General features: G+C 39.8%; 1 protein-coding gene across 2 annotated transcripts in view; it reads right to left on the bottom strand.

Annotated features, from left to right (window-relative positions):
* fibcd1b (fibrinogen C domain containing 1b) overlaps positions 1 to 24420 on the bottom strand; it is a 109161-nt gene that overhangs the window by 62724 nt on the left and 22017 nt on the right. Inside the window, exons 2-3 of one of the 2 annotated variants that reach the window (XM_063888872.1) lie at positions 14423 to 14506; positions 9080 to 9559 (exon numbers count right to left, since the gene is read on the bottom strand). In XM_063888872.1, the coding sequence (XP_063744942.1) occupies positions 9080 to 9559; positions 14423 to 14506 (564 nt within the window). The remainder of the gene's footprint in view (positions 1 to 9079; positions 9560 to 14422; positions 14507 to 24420) is intronic. The other variant, XM_063888873.1, reaches the window with a different exon arrangement.

The raw sequence follows: 24420 nt of genomic DNA, 5'->3' as shown, positions 1-24420 counted from the left end.
CTGCCTGTGCTGCAACAACTCTTTTCACCCTCTGTCTGAAACCAGAGCCCAGTCTGCTCTGGTTGGTTAGCTGGCCGGCTCTGTTGTGATTGGTCAACCGCTTAGAGATGTCTCGCCCCTTACCCTATCACGTACAATGGGTTGGAGCGCTGGCCAAAAGAAGTACCACTATTATATAACGATGTCACTATGTTACAGAAGTAAACAAAGGAGTCCAATGGAGGTGTTTCAGGCAGTGGGTGGGGGGGGGGGGGGGGATCCTGATTGCTTTTTTGGAGGATCTGTACCAAACACATTGGTTAAGTCTGTAGTCTTTACTTCTTTGTAGCAGCACCATACTGCATTCAGTTATTTTCAAATATTTTCCTTAACCAAACTCTGCATTTACATAGCATAGATATGTCCCAAATCATGTTGTGTACTGTATAACCACTGATGCAGCAAAGTCCTTTAAGGACCTTTAGAAACAACAAGAGTGCCATATGTAGCAAAGACACCACATGGTACTGTATCCCATAATAACCCCTGGTGAATGCTGTGAGATACAAAGCCTCCACTGGGAGCACTGGTGATGAATGTATGCGTTTGGCCTTGCAGAGAGCAGGGTAACCTCTCTCATCTGCTGTGGTCACTTCCCTACCTGCAGCCCTATATCTGTGGCTGTTCAATGAGGAAAGGTCGTTTTTACATATTGCCCCTGCAGTTGGCCATCATCTTATACAGTATGTACACTTACTTCACTTTTGAAGGTATGAAGAACCTTTACCCTTCCTTAACATACACATACCTACCTTTTCTCCCTTTAATTTTCTTTTAAAATGTCCTGCACTCTCTCTTCCACACTGAAGTGCAGAGCTGAAAGTCATATATTCAGGTTGCAGAGACCTCTATAAGGCGTGTCTGTGCAGCCATATTCAGGTGTTAAAACTGAGTTAGACAGAAAGCCTGGTGGCCTCTCCCTGGCCGCAATAACTATGCAATGCACCTCTGAGGCCCAGCAGGCTGCACTGCAATCATATTACATGGGCACTGGGGCTTCAACCAACAAACAAAGCCATAAAGAACAAAACCATATTTAAGGATCCGCATAGTGCAATGAAAACCACACACACAACTTAAACACGTCTGCATACACAGAACAAATCTACTCAGCAACTAGGCAGGACTAGGCGAGTAAAGCTGGGGGTATCGCAAGGTTTTTACAGAAGATTTAAAAACATTGAACATTTATTTTGCCAGTTTTTTTTGTAATGTCCAAACTGTGGTATACACTGCCTGTTGTGCATGTGTTAAAGTGAGAGACAAAACCAACAGTCCTAATTCTCCGTCTTGACTGACACATCAATTAAGATCATGATGTAATTAGCTCTCATCAGGAAGCATTTGCATTGGCTCACAAATCAGTCACACCACAGCACTTAACACAGGGAGCTTTGTTTTTGTCAGTCATCCTTTAAACCCCAGCAATTTATTTTTTCCTTTCTGTGGCAGACTCATACTTTTTGTTTGGGAATGAATTACCATTTTAGAATATGTTTTCCAAATAATATGTGAAACACTTGTACTTAAAACCAAGCAATTTGTCTGTTGAAACTCGGAATGGATTGGATTGAATGGTTTTGTTGGCCCTAAATGAGATCTTTCATACATCATGTGGTATTTCCCTTTGGGGTAAAGTCACAGAAAAGAGAGGAGTTTCAAGGGTGGAACTTGCGAGTTTAAAAAGTCTTTCAGTCGCTATCTGCCCATTACCACATCTTCACCTCACAGACAGCGGCTGTCCAGTCAACTGGAGCCTGGATGAGCAAATGAGAGGAGAGAGAGCCATCCAAAAAAGTTGCCCACTCTTTCCTCTTCACTGCTGTAGCTCTTTGCAAGTTGAAAATAATTTAAACCCCCAAGCACATTTGAAGTATTCCAATGCTTCACTTATAAAGGTTTGAAATGAAACGAGAAAAACTTCAAACAGCTGCAGACATGTGCCAATCAGTTTGGGAGGACTGGAAAACATAATGATGTTTAATGAGGTGACAGCATGGAGTGTACTGCTTACTTCATCCCCATCTTTTTTCATTGTTGGCAGCTTTTGGTGGATAATTGATGAACCTGTCTCTTTTTTTCCTGATGCCAAAGTGGTACAACTCAAGATTAAAAAAAATACAAAAACACATCTGGATGCAGAAAGTTAATTTGAGATACCATTCATGCCAAACAAAGTGTTCTTTATTCACATACAGATAACTCTCTGCTCCATAGCTTCACTGTGATAACTGGACCACACTGTACATTTTACATTTATATCCTATTTAATGTTCCATACCTTACACACTTAATGTATATATACCATCCTGCTTTATATTTGGTTTTTGTTTATATTTTGTGTGCATTTTTAGTCTAACATGTATACATATATATATATATATTCTTTTTTTTAAATTAGTTTTTATTTAATGCTATTTTATTTCTATTGTAATGTATAATGCCTTGTCTTTTTGTTGCTGCAAAGCAAAACATTCCCAAATTGGTTCAATAAAGGAATGTTTTCATACGGCATATCTTACAGTCTCTGGTCTTTGATCAGGCTTTTGGTTTGTCCCTGTGCGGCATGGTAATGGGTAAAGAAGTTAGTATCAGTGTTTTGAATCATTGTTTTTCAAATTATTAAACGGGAACACGGCTCAACTTTTAGTTTTGCTCTATAGCAAGTCAACAGAGAACAGAGAATCCACTTAGATATAGCTTGTGTTCACACACTAAAAGCTAAAGTCCTATCCTATAATGTACAGTACAAATATATTTGCTTATTCCAGGATACAAAAAATAAAATATTCTAGTATATTTTAATTTTTTCTAGTTAAAACTTTAAGTCTTAAGAGAGGCAAAGAGCTGGCTTGGCTCATGTTCAGTAAGTTCTGTAGAGTATGCAGCTCTGGAACAAGTCAAGTTAATAGGAATATTGAGAATTTAGTTAGATAAATATACTGTTTCCAAACAAATGACTTGAAACGTCAGTCCCTCCAGGTTCAGTTGCAACTGACTAAGAGCTCAAATAAACTGAGAAATGCAAGGATCGTTTCGGCAGACATTCAGTTTATTATTATTTATTTATAATTAAAAGAGATTATATTGAATTAAACCTTTGTGGATTACACAAGACTAGGGCGGTTTTGATGTGGACCTATTTATAAATTAAAATAAAGTGGCTTGATAGCCCTTTAACATTTGAGTGCACTGATCGGTTAACCAAACCTTGCTGTTACATTGGCCGCCTGATATGACACATCTTATTACGCTTCCATAATATAGACAAAACAATCTCAGTCATTTATATTGCAGTACATTGTAAGCAATCACTAAAGAACATTGTGGATTTTCTAGCCTACCAGCTTACTCATTTTTCCCGCTTGAATCTCTGTGATAAGAGACATTTTCAGGCAATACTTTATTAAGATGAAAATTGGAAAACATTGGTTATCTTTATTCCTTTTAATTGGTGAGTTGTATTTTTTAAGCTACTCATTTGCCCTATTGAATTATATTTCCGCATGGTATTTGACTTTTATCGTTATCCACTGTTGTTGAGGTTGTGAATTTATTTGTTTCATCTCCCTGGCTGAAATGCTGCAAAAAAGATGAAAAAAAAGCACTTTGTGAATTTTAATTTTTCAGGTCCTCGAAGGACTGTGTGACGACTAGAATTAAGATCTTGAGGCAATATGGTTTTCTATTCTCCAGCAGGCGAAGTCCGCCCCTAGATTCTTAACAGAGGTTGTGGGTGTCACTATTCAAAATACATTAATATTCCAAAGGCGTATAGTTCATTTTAAACCGTGACCTGTGGTTCAAGGAAATCAGTAAGTCTTGCTCTTCCTCGCAGCCTTGCACTCTTTTTTTGGCAGTCAGACATTGTGCACAACTGAATGTCAAGTCAGTTGAATATGTGAACTACATTTTATGTCATTTCAACTTCTGCTATGGGGAATTTAGCCTTTCCATTTTTTTTTTACAACACTGAAGGGGTGCATGAGTGCAGGTCACAAAACCCCTAGCTAGTCTGCATTATGCATGGTTGACTGCATTGCCTATGCACAGGGCTGGTCAGAGCCTAAAAATACATTTATATTTCATAACCCTAACCTTGGATAAAAGTTTCCATGAAAAGCATCAATGGAGACAGTACCCTGAGAGCCTATGACACTGCAATGAGAACACTTAAACATGCTTGCTATGAGAAGGTAAGGCTGGATGTTCTTTTGGAATTTGAATTTTGTTTTGGAAGTTTTTATGCAGAAGGGACTAGAGAGAGGCGTTTGATGGGATGGCTGTGTGTGTTTTTGTTTGTTGCATAATATAATATTGTATTATTTGTACTAACATCCCCTTTTATATTACCATTATTACCACTAACATGCACGTTGTTCTTTGGCATTGTTTCATTTATTTTGTAAAGTCATGCTGAGAATGAACCTTTACTGGCTTCAATGTTACTACTTTTTTTTTTCTGTCCATTGACATTTATGGTCTATTAGAATTTCATAAATTTGGGTTTTAGCTATGTATGTCAACTTATTTTAGTTGTTAATGTAATTGGATTTTCTAACAATATTCAACCTGCATGATGAAAAAGACATCACTAAATAAAAAAGTTACTTGATATCTATATCCGTCTTTTTGGAACATAACTTGGTCAGGTCAGGTTGTATTTAGAAACCATGGGCTAGGTTGTATTCAGTAGCATTCATTCATTTGATCAAGACATGAAAAGTGCCCCAGGGATCAACTCTAGGGCCCTTTATATTCAGAGGTAACTGAAGGAGAAAATACAAAGCCAGTCTCATAACAAAACATTTGATTTACACTAACAGCAGCCTGCACCTTGTCCATAACCCTGAAAGCTGACTATCAGTTAAATGTATTGTTGATTTACTTTATTTTACTGCTCCCATCAGAGTATACTATTTGAGGCTGGAAGCAGTGACTGTAAAACATGAATGTCGGGTTGTGCAAAACCCTCACCCATCGCTCCTTAAACTCAGTGAAATAAGACGTCCCTGCTTATCTCCGTGTGGGCATGTGAAAGGGTTTCTCTCTGTTTGGCAGGGTGAAACTGTTCTTCAGGGGGATGCGGTGCACAGCACACAGAGCCATTACTAACACAGGCACAGTCAGCCCAGTGTCATCGTATAAATCTGGAGCCCTAGCCACAGGTGGCCCATTGATCATGCAGTCACACCACGGTGTCAGGCAGGAACAGCGGATGTGCACACCACATGCCTAGCCTCCAAAGAGGGCATCAATCACCTGCAGTGTCTGGGATGCCAGCACCACCTCCACTTACTGTAGCCCTATGACCACAACGCTATACCACCTACACCCAAGAACCCAGGAAGGGTTGAAGAACGTTCTTGGAGTGGCCAAACTGTGGTACTACTTTTTCATTTCAATCTGTAAGGTCTCAGAAACACTTCTTTCCATTGACTTGCATTGGGAAAAAGACCTATAGAAATTTGAAAATAACTTTTATCAAGTCAATTTTTCAGGACTAACACTTAGCCCTCAGGTTCAGCTTCAGGTCATTTATTTATTTGTACCAGTAGGGGTTTTGGTTTGCACTAAAAAGACAAGGTATCCATCATGACACGTTTCAAAAAACAAATCATTAGAAAGTACCCAAGGCTCCAGCACATTAAAACCACTAGAACAACAAGAACAAAGACATAAATAAATAAATACATAAATAAATAACCTGAACTTGGACATTTGCTGAATACAAATAGAATAGAAATGTTGGGGCTAGTACATGTCATTACTGTTTAAGGTTACAACCAGAGCTGCAAGTAATGCACAGGTGTTTAATTCATATTTTGGGGGAACTAAAGGCCCTCATGAATAACTCCCTACATTTGGCCAGCACAAAACTGCCATCAGATTGTTGTGCTGCAGCTAGTCCATGTTGTGATGAATTCCAAAATGCTGAAGCTTCTCTCATTCCTATCTACTGCCTGCCCTCGCCTTAGCACATACTGGACGGATATCTTACAAACTCTAGCCTAGGTGTTCAGTACTGAACTGGAACCAAATCCTCTGCCTGCCCTATTTGGGGTTAAAGGAATGGCGGAGCATTTAACTGCAGAGCAGTGTCGATCTCTGTCCTTTGGTCCCCTCCTAGCTCGTTGAGCAATCCTGCTTAAGTGGAGAGACAGTGTCCCCCCCACTCGATTACAGTGGTTGACAGACGTAATGACCTGCATGAAACCCAAGAAACGTGATATCCACTTCTATACTCACACAGGACATTTCAGGAAGCCTGGGGATCTTTTTAGATGCATTCCTTACTCGATAAAATGATCTGTGATTGGTTTAGCTTATCTGCAGCATATGTATGTGTGTATGTGTATGTTGCATGTATGTATATGCATATGTATTAATTTAAAAACATTTCTGGTGCATACTCATCTGTATGAGGCTTACTGGCAGTGAATGTAGGAGATCACTTTAGCCGTTGTAATTGTTTGTTTGTTTTTTTGTGTGTGTTTTTTCTCTCTTTTTACATATGATCAGGGCAACCTATTGTCTCATTTGTATGTGCTTGTATTTTGCACTTGATTGTTGCTGTAAATGATACCATATTGCCATTGTTCATGCATTTCATTAAGTTATAAAGTAAAAACCTTGGTTAGGAACTGTTGAAACTTCGTAAAAATGTTGGAACAAAGCTATTGGTATACCCTTTATGCCCTTATTTAAATCATGAGAGTCTCAAAGTTATATAATGCACAAAAAAGCCGAAACAGGAGTTAGTAAGTTTACCTGTCAAATCATTTGGCTTTGACAGAGGAAATTGGAGGCAGGACTTAAGGAGAACTTAAGAACACATGCTCTCCGTTTTCTATGAATGCAGAAGATTGACAAAAGATCCAAGATGGGTTTTTGTTCTGAAAAATCAGGGCATTTTGGCTTCATGGCCCCCTGAGGAATTGTCATAGAAATGAACAGGGCCCCACCTCTACCCTGTATCCAGTTCTCTTCATACATCCAGGGACAATAACTCTTTCTGCCTCCATTGTTCTACCATCAACACCCATGTGTTTCCCTGAGCCCTCCAAGGCAATGTAGATTTCCAGTGATTTCTAAACAATGTTGAACCCTGAGCTAAAGAGACTTAAAGAACGGATTGGCAGAAGCAGAAAGCATGCAGCTGTTTGAGCTGTATGGCTGGCAGCTATGAAATCTATTTTCTGCAGAGTACAGAGAATGAGCCTGATGCGCCAAAATTAAAAGAGAATGTAGTGTGAAGATTTTCCACAGACATTTAGAAAAATGCATTGTCAATAAATCAATGTGGACAGAGCAAAACCAAAGGGGGGTTAATCATGTTTTCCTCCAATGTGGAGTCTGTCTTACACACTATGTTACCTTGTTGAGTGTGTGTGCAAGTTGTTCAGTTTTCTTGGACGGGATCTCATTTTCTAACACTCGACAAAATGAATTCTTACTCAGAGGAACATGAGCCCTATTTGCACTTTAATCTAGAACTTATTGAGCTTGTACAGTTCAAAGAGAAATGAGCATGGTCAAGTTGGAATTAGATTAGTGAATGATGGTGTTTTGCAGTCAGGACAAGGAAAAGGCTTAAATGAGAATTTCATGTCCAATGAAGTGTTACACCTAGTTTCCCAATCAATAGATATTGATAGGTGCTCCACAATCCAGTCCTTTAGCACCCCGGTACAGTACTTAAAGGCACGACTGTAGGAGTGAGTCTCGCACACTGGATTCGGTTCCTGTGTTTACTGCTTAACCAATCACCGTAATGCTCAACTACAAGAAAACTGATAGAGAAAAAAACAAAACATGGAGACTTGTTTTTTCTTACTGAATATCTAGTTATTACAAAAGAATTGCCTGTAAGTTAGTGGTGCATGACTTTTTTCTCTCCAAGGCAGAGACACAGCTTTAAAACAGCTGCTAACAGAGTGGTAACCATGGCGGAGGATGGGATAAAAACTGGAGGTAATATACGCTCATTATCACAGATCATTTATAGGCATGAATTTTCAAACACTTACATTAACAATTGAATATAACATACTACTTCACAAGGAATAAGGACAAGGTTACTATTGATGCTATGATTTGAATACCTTTATTTTAAAGAATCATAAAAATGCCTCCTTTCTCCTGTGTAATATACATAGGTCTGTCCTCCACTAAAGAAACTCATACTTGACACAAATTAGCAACGTCTTTGGAATAAAGGATTAGTACTGATCAGTAAAACTGAGTTTGTCCACAAAGAGTCATGCTATAGCACTACATTAAATGTTGTGTAGAAAGTTATGAAGTTTCTACACATGGAGAAAATAAAGTGTACTTTGGGCGGCTCCACTTGTACATTTACATGGCAACCATTTTTAACGTACATGAAAGGTTTGAAGCTGTGTACTCTTCCCTAACTGATTCATCATTTGTTATCTATAAACATAATAATTAACTGAAATAGAATACAGATGTACTATAGTCAACCATGACTAACATTTATCTCAACCTTTTTACTTTTGATTTGTTTGGTTTTAGTTTTTTGTGCTGAGATATCAACCGTTTGTTTGTCTATCATACTAAAGGTTTTTATCTTATTCCTGGGGGGGGGGGGGTTAAACAAATAATTGCAAACCTGTTTTTCTGTCTTTGACACTGTATTTGTTGTTTTAAACAAAGGAAAATAAAGTAGAAAAAAGGTTGTGTTCATCAGAAATGAGTTTATATTTTTGTTGGAAAATGTCATTCAGAATAAATAAAGAATAAAAAAAACAGAAATGCCTTAAATAACCTTATTGACATACAAAGTACAAATTACTTGACTCATACGTATTTAAGAGGGATGCCCAGTCTTGTGTCCCATCACGCTGTAAAACACTGGATAAATCAACACTCTGGGGCAGGTGGTGAATGCTTTATGACTTTACAATAACAAAGCATGTCCACTGTGTGTGAGTGTGAGTGTGAGTGTGCCTGTGAGTGTGAGTGTGTGTGTGTGTGTGTGTGTGTGTGTGAGTGTGTGTGTGTGTGTGTGTCTCACCTGTATGAGGCGGCCCTGCTCCGTCTGGAGTGTGTTGAGGTCTTGCCCCAGGCTGCCCTGCCCCCTGCGCAGGGATTCGTAGTCCATTTTCAGCTGTCCCGCGTGGGCCGACAGCTTGGCCACCTCCTCAGCCAGACTGACGAGAAGAGCTCGGTCCTGGCCCTTCACCGACTTCAGGTCAGAGTCGTGGTCGGTTAGCGAGTGCAGCAGTGACGTCTGCACGCCCTCCAGGCGCAAAAAGTTACTGTTGTAGTCGGGACAGTTGGGGTCGATGAAGATGTTGATGCGAGAGCCGTCGCCTCGTTCAACGGTGACCAGGGCGTTTGCTTCATCCTGATTAGTGGAGATGTGTGGCAGGCCATCGGACATTGGCGGAGCCTGGTAGTGATTCATAAAAAGTATGGTGCCAGTTACAGTGACGGCAAGCAGCACAGCCACGAAGAGCAGGATGGTGCAGAGCAGGTAGCTGCAGCTCATCCTCTGTTAGAAAAAAGGAGAAAAAAGCAAGTGTTAGATCAACAGTTGTTAAAACAGCAAGAGTCACGGCAAAAACCTGTCTTAGTCAAAAAGTAATGACTTTCATTCATCATTTGGGATATGTTGAATGCCAGATACTCAGTACGCAGCAATATAAACATAATGCCATCTGTCAGAGTGTAGTTTGAATGATTTATGTAGCTGCATAAGCTAGATTTATTCAAATGCCATTCATTTTTAAAGCTCCCTGTATGTCATTAGAGTATTGGAGCTGCAGTAGAGGAAGGATGATAGCCTGAGACACCTCTGGTCAAAGCACAAATGGTCAATTGTCAGGGGCAGAAAGGACAATAAAAACCTGAAACAACAGTAGCCAGGAAGAGAAAGTAAAAGTGAAGACTCTCAGACAGCCAATAGAATTTAAATGAATGAGCAGAGAGGTCCTCTTAGAGGAAAGAGGCAGACCTCTACCAGTAACATGGTCTCCATTAACTGGATCATAAAGGCCAGTATGATGGCCCTTTATGATCTGATCCACTTTCCCCACTCAGGTCAAGAAAGCTAGCAATGAATATAAGATGGCCCAACTATGCATGATTAACAAAGCCCGGCTCTTCCTCTGAATGACTCAGCAACTGCACTGTAGTTTGAGCTCTCTGTGAGAATATGTGGGCAGGTGTGTGAGTGTGTGTTTGTTGTCTGTTTGCATATGGAAGTGCGAGTGTGTGCAAGCTCATTAATATGTAAATTGGCTGTACAAGAACAGTGAAGCACACCAATAGACAGCTAATGGTCTGCTTTACAGAAGAAGTTTGCGGTTTCTTTATTGTGAGGAAAATCAATCGTGTCCAGGAAACTCTCAAATCCAGTGTTTACCCACAATAAAAAAGTTGCAGCTCCCCTGACAACTTGTCCGTGTATGAGCAAAAATATAGGCTCTGTGTACAATAAGCCTGCATGGCATACACTCAATGAAAACCATATTAGTTTCACCAATTGTTAGCACAACAGAAAGTGTCCTTTAAGAGGTCTCAGGATGATTTCTCTAATGGGCAACATTCCAAACCCTCTGGCTTCATTCACAACTCACATGGGGAGACACATATGGAGCCTGGAACCAGAGGACACATTTGGAAAGGCCTTATGAGTCCCTACTGGAGTCATTTGCCCTTATGCTCTACAAAAAAGAAGACATTAGCGGTGATTTTAAAAATCTAACCCACAAAGGAAAGCAAACAGGGACTTGGTTTTAAAGACATTTTATTTATTGGATTGAATAGGTTCAAACTAGATCTGCAGCAATTAGTCGATGGACACAAAAATAAATCACCAAGTCCTTTCATTACGATTTAATTGTTTATGCAAAAATGGTATAGAACTCTGTTTTCAGTTTCATCTGTGTAGGATGAACGCATTATGGTTTTCCTGCAAGGGCACACAGTAATGTGGCGGCTGTTTTTTGGACACCGCTGGCATCAATGAAAGCACTGTCCCTGCAAACAGCCCCCAGGCTCTGTTTGTCCAAATGGGTTGCAAACTGCGTACACAATCACACACACACACACACCTCGCTACAGTCCTTTTTCTGCCAAATACTTGCAAGAGACATGCAAGCACATGCACATGAAATAAACGGGATTACTTTGTCAGACCCTCCCCACTTCTTGATGTTTTTTACACCCAAATACATCATCACAGAAAAAAGCTCAAGGGAGGTATTGCCACACGAAACCTTTTTTCTTTGCTGTTACTCGAGGATTTAGACGTCGACATGATGAAATCTCTCTTTGCATTGTCTAACAGTGTTTTTTTTGTGTACCCCGAGTGTTTTGGTGCAGGTGCAGCTGAGTGATTATAACTGGGCTCTGGTTGTGAAGATGTGTGTGTGTGCTGTACATAATGTGTGTAATGGCTTCACGCTGCTGAATGGTTGCAGTGTAACATTATAACTGAGCTCTATCGCCAGCGGGCTAAGGTATCAGTGGGAACCATCATTGGCATGGCGCTAAATATTCATTGCCAGCATACTGATGGTTAATTTAACAGAATATATACCGTGTCCCATGATGTGCTCACAGAGCCGACAGCTATATAATGAAAAACACACAGAGATAAGCAACGCATGCAATGAAACATTTTGCAGGTATACCCTTACAGGTGCATAAGAATCACGCAATGTTAAGCTTTTAAGCAACAAGGTAGTAGTAGTTATTTATAGTTTAAGGTAGACATTTCTACCAATGGGTGCAATGTACCAAACCCCCCCTTTCAAATCTTTCTCTACCACAACAGTCCTTTTAGTCAAATCAAAGAGTCCTACTGTGAGCCCGAAAATGTTGAAACCACAAAGTTTCATGTTAAAAATGTGAAGTAAGTGTCCCCAGCACATAGAAATGGCCAGATGCTAACTTGCACATGTTGGGCAATGTTCACAATTGGGATAAATTGCATTAATTAGCATGAGTTAGATAGTTTAGTAGTTTAGATAATTAGACATATGCAGACAATAGTTAAATAATAACTTGGCTGATTTGGACAATATTCAATATCTAACATTTTCAGGATCAAAGTGCCAGTTTTATCCAGAACGTGGACATACAGTACAGTATGTATACTCCTGTTGAACTGATTTTGATGAATTTTAGGTCGATTTTGGAGTTTTACGGGACTAAAAACCGCACATTTTGATAATTTTATTGTGGTTTTGGGGATTATTGAGGATGTTGGATCAATTTCTGAAATGTTTATGATCAAAATTGGCCATTATTATCTGCATATGCTAATTAATGCTATATAATGTAACTTGTGCTTAGTGTGCATCGTTTGTATGTGCTCTGGACCCCGTACTATACATTTCTAACTCTGGGGTACTCAACATTTCCGTTCCATACTGCTGGCAAGTGGACTATAAAAAGGGACTGGATGCATATTAAAATCATTAAAAAATGGAATGGAGGTAACTAAATGTAGTAAAGGTAGCACATTTGTTATGACACCTAGGTGCCACTGGAGAAAATATATTTTGTATTTAGGGTTACCAAAATGGACTCTTCACTGTCGCAGTGACAAGCTTGGTAGAGATCCATTTCACTTTTTCTGAAGACTGAAATCAAGTCAGAGGGAAGGAAGAAAAAGTCAGCATGGCAATAAGTAGTGGAGGTTTTTGCTGCTGCCTTATTAGTTTTTCTACGATCAATAAAAATAAAACAGCTATGTCCCAACAAAAAAAAACTATCTATCAACTCAGCTCAAGGGTTGCAGTAGGGTAATGACACTGAAATAGTAAGCAGGCAGCCTCCAAACACAGTTACATTTTCTCAATCTCGCAGCAAGAGCTCTCTCTGTAATTAGGGGCCGACTTTCAGATCCTCTCACGTCTCTACTCATGCCTCGCCATGGGATTTGAGAGAGGACTACAGGGGGATTCTGATGGAAAGATATATGTATAGGCAGAGAATGAGAGAGAATTCTTCCCTATGAAAATGATGTTTTCCTCCCACACAGGAACATTGGCAGACAGTTCTTAGACCATAGGCTTTGTCTGCTCATTAGATAAGCAGAAAACCAGCAGGAGTCTCGCATGCTCTCCCTTCCTCACTTTATATCTCTCAAACACAAATATATACACACATACAATATATGCTGGCAGTGATGTATACATAGAAAAATATCTAATTTCTCTACCCAGCTAGCGTACATATAAACACACCTTTAGTAGCTAAATTGGCCCAAGAACACAAAATCATTTGGAGAAAAAGTGTTTTTTCACCAACTCCAATTCCATTTTATTTCCTGGCAGCTTGAAAAACACTTTGCCATTGCTATTCAATTCATACGTTTTTCTTCCTCCCTCCAACATATCCCATCCAATCAAATCTCTTACTGGTGCAGCCAAGAACACCCCGCAGAGTTCAAAGAATCTGCGGGGCTTAATCCCCTTTAAAACTTGTGTTTGGGTGCTACAGCTGAGGTTGTCCCATTGCTGCTGCGAGGTGGCCAAATGTAAGCTGTAATGTGCAATAATCCTACGCACTGCCATCAGCAAAGCAGCGAGAATAGGGGATTGCGATGAAAATTGCCGTCAATGATAGCTAATCCCCTCTGCAGGTGAGCATGCCACTATTCAAAGTCTGCCCTGGTTATTATTGGAAGGAGGGTGGGATGTATACAGTGCACACAAAGAAATACAGTGTACAGATTATATGTACAGGACATTTCCTTTCATTTGTTTTAATCTTCTTTTTAAATACTGTTCAATGTTTGAGGGAACTTAAACTTACATACCATATTCAGTTTTTTCCAATAAATCAAGTGGGATTTTTTGCGTCAATCATTTTGGTATTTTTTCAATCAAAATTACATAAATTCACATGTTTCTGCTTCTCATATCTGAATATGCTCTTCTTGTTAGTCTGCTATGATATACATTTTAATATATGTTGGGTGTTTAGCTGCCCAAACAAGCTATTTGAAGATGAAACATCGACTTTTTCACAATTTTCAGTCCTTATTGAATGGGGAAATAATCTGCAGATGAATGGATGATGAAAATAATTGCAGCCTTACTCAGATTTAAGAAGTGAGCAGCTTATGTATAAGCCGATGTTTAGTTTTCTAAGAGAAAAAATCTAATAGTATATATTTTTTTCTCAACATTGTGATGCATTATTATGAATAAAGGCCCCCTATGTTGCTGTGTGTGTGTGTGTGTGTGTGTGTGTGTGTGTGTGTGTGTGTGTGTGTGTGTGTGTGTGTGTGTGTGTGTGTGTGTGTGTGTGTGTGTGTGTGTGTGTGTGTGTGTGTGTGTGTGTGTTCATGCATATCTGCCTACATGTACACAGTATGTGGTGGGTGACAGGGCCTTACCTTGGCCGGAGTCTCCCTGGCACTTTCTGAGTCTGACCAGCGGTGTTTGAGCTGGGAGGAGCTGGGCACACACTCACAGAAATTCTGCATGGGACAAACAGACAGGGCCACCAGTGTTGGCGTTTGTTCAAGTCACATGTGCAATAAAGCATGCAAGCACATGCGCACAAACACACACACGCACACGCACACGCATGCAAAAACAAACATAAAAAGAGGGTTTAAAATAGTGGGAAGAGAACATATTTCTAGGCCTCAATTCTAGTTAAAAAAATGTATTGTTGAGAAATAAATGGAGCAAACCTTCAACAACCCACACATTGCATATATAAACAGATCTGAACTCTGTACATCTCAAAGCTATCATTGAATTCAACAGTTGTTATAGGCTCAATGCCTTTTCGTAGAGATGTGCTTTCCAGTACACAGTTTCCTTGGACTCCAAAAGCAGAAGGAAAAACAAAAAGTGATAATGGCAAGTCCATTGGATGAGAGTGGGTACAGCATGTGCATATCACATTGTTTGTGGGTGTTTTATACGATATCTGAATGCTACATGCTTCATTATATGTGCCTCTTATGCTCGTATTCGTCTGGGAGTAGTTCGAGCTGCTCCACAGATAAAAAGAGGAGTAATTATGAAAGTGAGGGGCTTTTTTTAAACTGCTCCGGGAGGACACGTCGTTCCGTGACCGTAAAGATCGCTGCTCCCACTGTGGAATTGCTCAATTAGCTTGGGACAATCACACTGACACACACACGCACACACAGATGCCTACTTAAGAAGGGATGTGGCAAAAAATGAGCAATTAATGTATCAGAATGTGTTCTCCACCCAAGCATGGTGTGGTACGTGAGGATGTGTGGATGTTTGTGACTGAGACAAAATCTGCTTTTTCACAGTTGCTATGAAACTTTACTAACAACAGGAGTGTGATAAAATGACTTTAAATCAGCATTAAATTATTTTTAACCACTAAGAGGCAGAATATTTTTTAAAGGAACTCAATTACGAGGATACTAACACTGGTTTGGTTAACAGTTTAGAAAAACAATTACCTACTTTCACACCCAACACAGATAAAGCAACTTTATTCATTCAAAACATTGATATTACTCTCAAAATATCTGGCTTTTTTGTTCAATTTGTTAGCCAATTGTGTCTGACATCTGTTTTTTGCTAACAGGTTGTGCAATGGGTTTATTAGAGCTTTTCTTATATAGGTTTTATTTAGAGCAGCTCAAACTTTGCTACATAATAATTGTCTGCACCTTAACAAAATAATACACTTTTAAAGAGGCTTAAAACTCTTTGGTTTATAATTCCCTGATTAAGAGTGTCAGATTTCACAGAGTCATATGAGTGGATGTTAATCTTAACTTTGGACGTGCACATTTTCCGGTAGGTGTGTGTATACGCTTGCAGTTGTGTCGCATTTGTGCATGATTTGGCACTTGTCAGTGGGTGTGAATTGCCGTATGCGGCTTGCTGAGACATTGTTATGATGGCTGACCAATAATTCACCCCCTTTGCTCTAAGCATTCTCTTCCAAAGTGTAAGACAGCTAGAGGAAAAAAAGGCAGCAATAGAGGAAGAAGTGAAGGGTGGGGGAATGAGAGAGGGGGATGGAGGGAAATTTGGGAGAGGTGTGCTGAATTCTAATGAGCAGCCTTAGGGTCAGCGATAGAAATCTGTCTGTTCTGCCTTAAACATCACAGCTGTCTGTGCCTGCCATACACAGAGGAGCTACACAGCTGCTAAATAAACAGACTCCACACTGACACTGCTAAACAAACTGAGTCAGTTACACATTAAGGTAAATTGAAATATATTAAATGTTCAAATCTAACAAATAAGTGCAGAAATTTTGTGTGGTTGCCAAGTTCCAAGTGGGCACAGAGGTTATCTCCTGCTTCCTTGAATGCCGGCCAATAGATAGAGAGACATGAACGAGTGCATGAACACGTGCACTACAAATGAACAAAGGTTGCGTGTCACAGCTGCAGTCGACCCTAACACAGCCTTCCCATTAAACCGCAGTCTCAGAGCTTCAGTTTGTTCGTCCCCCGGCATGTTAATGCTCATATCGGGGTACTTTACTGACGGTACACACACAGGGACAGGGCAATATCTGCGGGGCTTCTGTTTGGCAGTGGTCCCAGTGTGGGCATGACTGCTTGGCACTGTTTGTCTTGCCCTAATCTGACTCCACAAGCTCCACCAGTGGAGAGGATTTGCACTCAATATAATATTTGGGCTTTTTATTGGTTGGACTGCATTCAGAATCCAATATGATTGGGTCACGTCTTAGAAGACAGGTAGATTTGTCCTCGGTGTGCACTCTTTTAGGATGCGTTTGCTTATGTGTTTGCAAGAAACCAAGCAAATATCTAATAATGGATAATCAAATTGGTTGTTCCCAGGGTTTACTTGCTCACTTTACCTGTGTGTGTGTGTGTGTGTGTGTGTGTGTGTGTGTGTGTGTGTGTGTGTGTGTGTGTGTGTGTGTGTGTGTGTGTGTGTGTGTGTGTGTGTGTGTGTGTGTGTGTGTGTGTGTGTGTGTGTGTGTGTGTGTGTGTGTGTGTGTGTGTGTGTGTGTGTGTGTGTGTGTGTGTCAGGGGTTTAAGCAAGGTGTGCTCATACCTCGCTGCTCACTAAGCCGATGCATGGGAAGACGCTTTGCATATATTCACTTGTGAGCTTACTAATCATTTAACAGGACTTGCGGACTGCCAAGGGAAAGACACTGACAGAGTAATGGTGTAATAGAAGTAAAAAGAGGAAAAGAAGGAGGCAGAATAAATCGCACAAGGACATGTTGTTCTCAGTTCAACACAGGTACATATAGAAGATTATCTTGCTCAGTGAGTATTGTCGGAAGATATTGCTAGGCATTCTCTAATCCACTAAGAGAGAAGGGTTAACAGCGAAAGGATGAACTAATAGAACTGAAACATCTTGAGAGCAGAAACTGTGAACATATTCCAACTGCCATTATAAATAAAGAAGACAGTCAAGATAAATGATGGAGGAACTTCAAATTCACAAGAATGATGCGTCATATTGCCGTGACGTTGCAAACACAAGGTGCTTTGTATAGCCTCGCTTAACTCCAATTGAAAACTACATTGCAAAAAGATGTGGTTATTACCAAGTGACTGTTCATTTAAGTTGAGAGATAAGAAAATGATTTGAGGATTTCTGTCTCTTACATTATTCATGAACTAATGAACTATAATGATCTCATAAATCCTAAATTAATGACGCATTACCAATAAAAAGTCTTGCCTACTTGTAAGTGGATTAAGTTGATGTGCTATTTCACTTGAGGGGGCCATGAAGATAGTACTCGTATATAATTTGAAGTGTATGCAATTAGGAAATAATTAGTTATTGGTTATGTGTTATTTAGCAGCTGATAGTTTATCTGGAATGAAATTTGGATATTTTAAAACTACATGTAGAAACTCATTCAATGGTAGATCATTGAGATAAGTCTCAAATTACTCGCCATTATCATTAGCTAAAACATATTTTCTAACTCAGGGTAATTCAAGAGCTACTTATTGATCGGCAGTTAGTCTCTGATGGGTCTCTTAATTGATAATTACTCAAGATTTTGTGAACCATTTAGGAGGGTTTCACTTTAACGATTTAGCAAACCGAAAGAAAAAATGCAGATCCATCACCAACAAAAAGTATGGCGAGTATTCCTTTATGTTTTTCATTTACATCTAAAAATACACATAACTATAAACAACATGGAAATCTTGCAGCTCTTACTCACATACTCAAGCTCCTTGAAGAGGTCTTTGGAGACCTTCATGCCATCCAAATAATTAATTAAACCAAACAACAATCCAAACTATCCTTTTTTGCAAATCTTATCTTATGTCCTATATGTTGGGCGACCTCAGAGTCTCAAGTACTTTTGTAATTGTCCATTGGAATATTGATAATAAGTTGGAAAAGAGCAGCATTGGAGGTTTGGAGGTTTTGGAGGAGGATTGTAAGTGTAAGCCAAATTTGTAACTTGTTACTTTTGAGAAAACTATTTCCTGACAAAAAATTGGGATGTCACTATATACACTTTCAGAAAGAGGACTGTGATATGTCTCCATGCTTTAATGTTCAGAAAGCTCTTTATGTTTCTCATACTGCCTGTGCTGCAACACCTCTTTTCACCCTCTGTCTGAAACCAGAGCCCAGTCTGCTCCGATTGGTTAGCTGGCCGGCTCTGTTATGATTGTTTAACCACAAATGTCCCGCCCCTAAGCCTATCACGTACTATGTGTTGGAGTGCTAGCCAGTAAAGTGCGAGCCTTACAGAGTAATGTCACTATGTTCTGGAAGTAAACGAAGGAGTTTCAGGGGGGGGGACCACAGGGATTTGAGCCTTTGCAGACCATTTACATGCACACAAACCTATATAACACACTACAGGAAATGAAACACCCAGAAAACATAAAAGGACCCCTTTAAATTCGACTAGAATGGGGCAGCCCTTTGGCATAGCAAACACAAAATGTAACTTGCAGGTAAGGTTTGCATAAACTGATAAAACAAACAAAAGGAAAACACAAACTAAGACATGTTGTACCCTTCCCCTCATTTTTCATAAACAGAATTCAGTGGCAAACAGGATATTTTTGCATGGACTGCAGAATGTGACGAGAGCATTGTTTACCTCTTCAGAGCCTACAGTATATTGTATTCTGCAGACTGCAGAGATTTGGGTCCGGCTATTTTAGAGGACACTGCCATAGTGGCAGCAGAGCAGCTTTTACAGACTTCAAAGGGACGATTCCCTGTCCTGCTGATGGCTGATGACAGTGCTGGGCATTTTTATTTCTGGACTACTTTGCCACTGGCACATAAATAATGGTTATACAGGATATTAGGAAGGACACTGCTGTGATCTGGTAGCAATACTAAGTATATGAGGCGATATGAGGCATCCTGCGGGATAATGGCAGATCAATCATCGGTCTCTATCATGCCTTCTCTCCAAATAAGATTTCAGTTTATTTTTCACCTAATAGAGTGAATCTCTAGGAAAGAGCTGTCCATGTTTGTTTCTGACTCTTGTCTGATTGACTGCATCTGCTCAGAGACAGAGGTGTAAACTAAATATTATTTCAATATCAAGACTGCTCTCTGGCCAAAAGAAACAAACAAACATTAAAACACGCCAGACAGTCAATTAGGAGACTTGCATCGGTGTAAAAATGTAATGTGATGTAAGGGTCCTCTTTATTTTAAAATATAAAAGATATATACACAGATTGAAACTTTATGTCAACTAAAAACTCAGCTCCATTGTCTGAAATAGCACGATGAAAAGGCTGAAAGATAATGGCTCACTTTATAGCCTATCTACAGTATAAATCTGTGCAGACGTGTCCTTGAGTGTAACATAAACTGTGCAAATTCATAAAACACAAATCAACTGCATCAGCTGAAACGGATGCATGCAAACACTGAGAGGAATGCTCTTCACCTTCAAAAGAAGACAGCATGCAGAGACGGGAGAGGGAGGAGTGGCCTGCGGGAGACCGGGGGAGATGAGTTCAATCCTAAGAGACAAATCACCCGCTCTACCCTCCACTGCTTGTCCTTGGCACTAACGCTGCAATCGGCCACACACAGAGAGTGAGTCTGTCACCCGTCGTCCCTGAGGCGCATACACGCACCAGAATGCAAAAACATATCAGCGCACGTCTATTATAAAGCACACAATCACTGAGGGGTCAGAACAGCTGCTTCGAGAGCGTGAAGTGAAACAACGAGATTGAAAGCGGTCTTTCAATTTGTAATGGGTGTTAATGGTTTATAGTGTACCCTCTCTTTCTCAGGACACAGATGATCTGAGCTCACTCTTGCTTTTGTTCCCTTATCTGCTACTTCATTCATAAAGAGCTTTAATATATTGTAACAACAGGAATCAAAAAGTGTGAAAGCTCAACCATCTAAAAGATATATTTCTAGCAATTGTTACATTTCTTTTTTCTTTCCTTTTCTATTACTGCCTTTTTCTCAGCTTCTGGTCCATCCCCAGCTATCTTAAGATAGGAGATCTGTCTTTGAATTTCCTGTCCTGCAACTTTGAATAATGTCTTATATTGTTACTTTTCTTTCTCAGGACACAGATGATCTCAGCCTCATTGCAGCAGCATAAAAACAAGGCAAAGTAATTACAATAAAATAGCATTTAAAAGACAGTAAAAAAATATACAATTTGGACAACATTTTTTACAGAAAATATAGACCAAAACAAAATATAAAGCCGGATATAATGTGTACAATTCATGTGAAAGGTGAGGAATATTAAATAGAATAAATATAGAATCTACAGTATGGTTTAAGCGTTCTTATATTTTACTTGCCCTATTCTGCTTTTATTCAAGTTCATATTAGTATTTAGTGTCTCTACTGGGACATGTCTTCTGCTTTAATGTTGAAAAGCTCTTTATTGTTCTCATACTGCCTGTGCTGCAGCACCCCTTTTCACCCTCTGTCTGAAACCAGAGCCCAGTGTGCTCTAATTGGTTTGCTGGCTCTGAAGTCAACCACTAAGAGATGTCACGCCCCTTAGCCTATCACGCCTAAAGTGAGATAGGGCTCCACAAATAAACTTGACGCAGCTAACCTCCTTACTCCTTGCAGACATAAGGAGCATACATAAAGATAACACGGACTGACGAGCAAACAAACCTACAAATCCAACTGAAATGTCCTCTATTAATAATTCAAAAAATGCAAAGGCGGCATTTCTGCGACAGGTTAACATTATTATTGCACTGTGAGAGACCTTAACTGGCCCCCTTGCTGCTGCTGCTGCTGCTGCTGCTGCTGCTGCTGCTGGTGCAAACACAGAGATATATTTGGAAGAAAACAAAGTCTTGAAGGAAATAGCAAGGAGGCGATGATTGCGGTATCTACCTTTGTCTAGAATAATCAAAAATGATTCTCAAGAAGGACGCCTCACATTTGAACTTCACAGCCACCCTACATCTCTTTCTACCTTCCTTCCAGTCCCTACTTCAATTTGGCATTCTGAAATCGCAGGCCACTTACAGTCCTGATTGCAGTCTCAGGCACAAGTAAGTGCATCGGCCCAATCACGCATGGGATCCACACACACACACACACACACACACACACACACACACACACACACACACACACACCCACACACACACACACACACACACACACACACACAAAGCCATTAAAGGAAAAGATGGATCTCCGCCCTTCAGCCTTGCTATTTTAATAACAGTGGTGATAAGAAGGCAGACACTTCTTGTAACAGGCAGAAATAAAGAGCCTCCTCTCCTTAATGCATACATTTGCATACATGTGCACGGCGCTCAGGCACTCATAAATAATACATGCCTGTTATAGATACCAGTGTCTTCACTTCATGGCACAGCTACCTTGCAGAATGACTTATGGATGTAGCTCAAGTAGCACAAAAGGGAGGGCTCATGTGTGTGTGTGTGTGTGTGTGTGTGTGTGTGTGTGTGTGTGTGTGTGTGCGCCTGTACCTGTCTGTCTTTTTGCGTCAACCGATCTCTTTGTGTGACTGTGTTTGTACGCAGGGGATACCCTAAATTTGTTTGAACTTGGCAACACAAACATTTGATAGGTCATGGCAAATGGAAGCTTTTTCTTTTGATATCAAGCAGCAAAAACATTGTTAAATGACGTTTGAGTTTGTTTTTCGATGTGGAAACGATATCTCGTATAGTTATATGTATGTGTGTGTCGAAGGCTCCTTAATTTAGGTAAAAAACTGAAGGTAATAGTATCGGTGGGTGTGTGTGAGTGAGTGTGTGTGTGCGTGCGTGACTGAAGGATACGTTGGTTAAGTGCTATTGGGTATCACTTATGAGACCAAGATATTAATAAAGGAATATGTATATTTAAAAACATTTTATAGTAACTGTTTTTTGTTAAATGCTTAACATTTGGATCATCTGTAACTTATCTCTAAAATGGAAACTTTTTCTTTCATATCAAGCAACGAAAAAGTTGCACAATGACTTTAAGCGGAAACAATATATCGAATAGGTCTAACTGTGTGTGTAGAAGGCTCCTTAATTTAGGTAAAAAAATGAAGGTAATAGTATCCGTGTGTACGTGACTGAAGGATACGTTGGTTAAGTGCTATTGGGTGGTAAGTGCTGCGTGTTGTTCCTCCCCCCGAGGGGAGGATGCGCAGCAGTGGACATTGGTCTCATAAGGACATGGACTTCTAGAAATAAAATCAACTTTCCCATCATGCAACCAATTTATCTTTCAAAAAAAACAACTACTAACAAAACAGTTCCCTTTCAAGTGCAATATCTCACCTCTATATGCTTTCGGTCCTGAAGAAGATGGAAGTAGATGAAATAAAATGACAGATTTGTGCTCACTCCCTTCACAGCAGGGTTAGAAGACTCGTCAATAAAAATACTTTTTTTCCTGAAGTCTAAAAATCCAACTTCCTATCCGATGTGAAAGTATTGTGTCCGGCTGCAGTCTAGTAAGCAGTTAGAAGGCATGCCAACAGTGTGGGGCTACTGCTTGAAGTGGCACTTCTCGTAAATACAAAAGCAATTTTCTCAGAAGGGCCTCCACTATAATAGAAGCGTTCTAAATTTCTGTGCAAAAATAACCCTTCAGAAGCTGTGGTCAAGAGAAAAGTGCACGCCGCAGAATGGGCCCCTTGATGCTGAGTGTGGGGGGTTTGATCCCTGCCTTTTGGGAGTTGAATCAGCAACAGGAAATGGAAGTTGAGAAATCAGTGAATCAGTAAACATATTGTTTTGAAATTGGAAGACAAACAAATGTACAGCACAGCAGCCTCTTATTTACTTGACATTGTGTAGTAATGCCGTTGTAATTGGTAAAATAATATATAAATAAAGTAAAACAAGGGATTTAAATACAACACTGCTACCAGATAATACATGAAATAAAAGACTTGTGCAGGCATCATTTGCTTTGTCTTTATTTCATTAGAAAAAGCAATGGAAAGCCACCTTAGTGGAAACCATTAATGCCAAAAAGACTGTGAAATGAAGTGAAAGGCAGTTACACACACAGCAGAATGAATTTCCTTGTTTGTTTCCCACAAAGACGGACAAAAACGTGTCATTGTCTGGCCCATAAATTGGAAGAAACGCCATCAAGCTCTTAAACAAATAGGTGAAGACACATTAAAAAAAGGGTATCACCCTGACCTGTGGTTCCTTTTTTAAAAACTAATGGTGAATTAAATAACATCTTCAGTTTGTTAAGATGTAAGCTTCACTTGGAACTTGTATGTGTCATATTTTACTTGAACACTGTTGTCCAAATAAGAGATGAACTGAAACAGCTGTGAAATAAGAGAAATGTTAGGCGAGGGATGGGATGTTAAACAAAAGTAGACTTTATTCTAAAAAGCTAGGATCTTATGTCAACAGCCTGAATCCTCAAGGCTCAGGAGCTGCAAATATAATATCAGAAGCAGTCGCTCTAGCTGTTTGTAAAATGAACTGCCACATTTGTCAGTTTCCCATGAACGCACTGAAGAAAATATAATCCAAAGGAAAAATCTGAAGAAGGTGAGCTCTCAATCAAATAAGCGGCTGCATAAATAAACCAGTTGAGTGTGGTTAGCTGATGCTCAAACATCAGTCACCTTCTGGAAGTATCCAAAAACCCATTCTCTATGTTAATCTTACATTGTAAAACTTTGCTGTTCCTTTATGGCGATTGCTCAACAGTAATGTACAGTAAAGTGTCTTTACATTAGACAGTTGTGTACTGTAGTTAGCAAAGCATTTGTTGAAAAAAGGGGTGTGCTGTTGCAGAGAGGTTATCGGAGCTGGATAGATTGAAGAGGAACAGGCAGAGTCATTTCAATCTAACCTGTTCCATCGAAGGCTGTTCGTTAACTTCATTTTGCATCTGAAAAGAGATAAAAGTGGGAAATTATTTCTGAAACGCGAGGGGACTTTCT

The sequence above is a fragment of the Eleginops maclovinus genome, chromosome 8 (assembly GCF_036324505.1).
Source record: "Eleginops maclovinus isolate JMC-PN-2008 ecotype Puerto Natales chromosome 8, JC_Emac_rtc_rv5, whole genome shotgun sequence".
In the NCBI taxonomy this organism is placed as follows: domain Eukaryota; kingdom Metazoa; phylum Chordata; class Actinopteri; order Perciformes; family Eleginopidae; genus Eleginops; species Eleginops maclovinus.
This window is presented reverse-complemented; position numbering and strand designations above follow the sequence as displayed.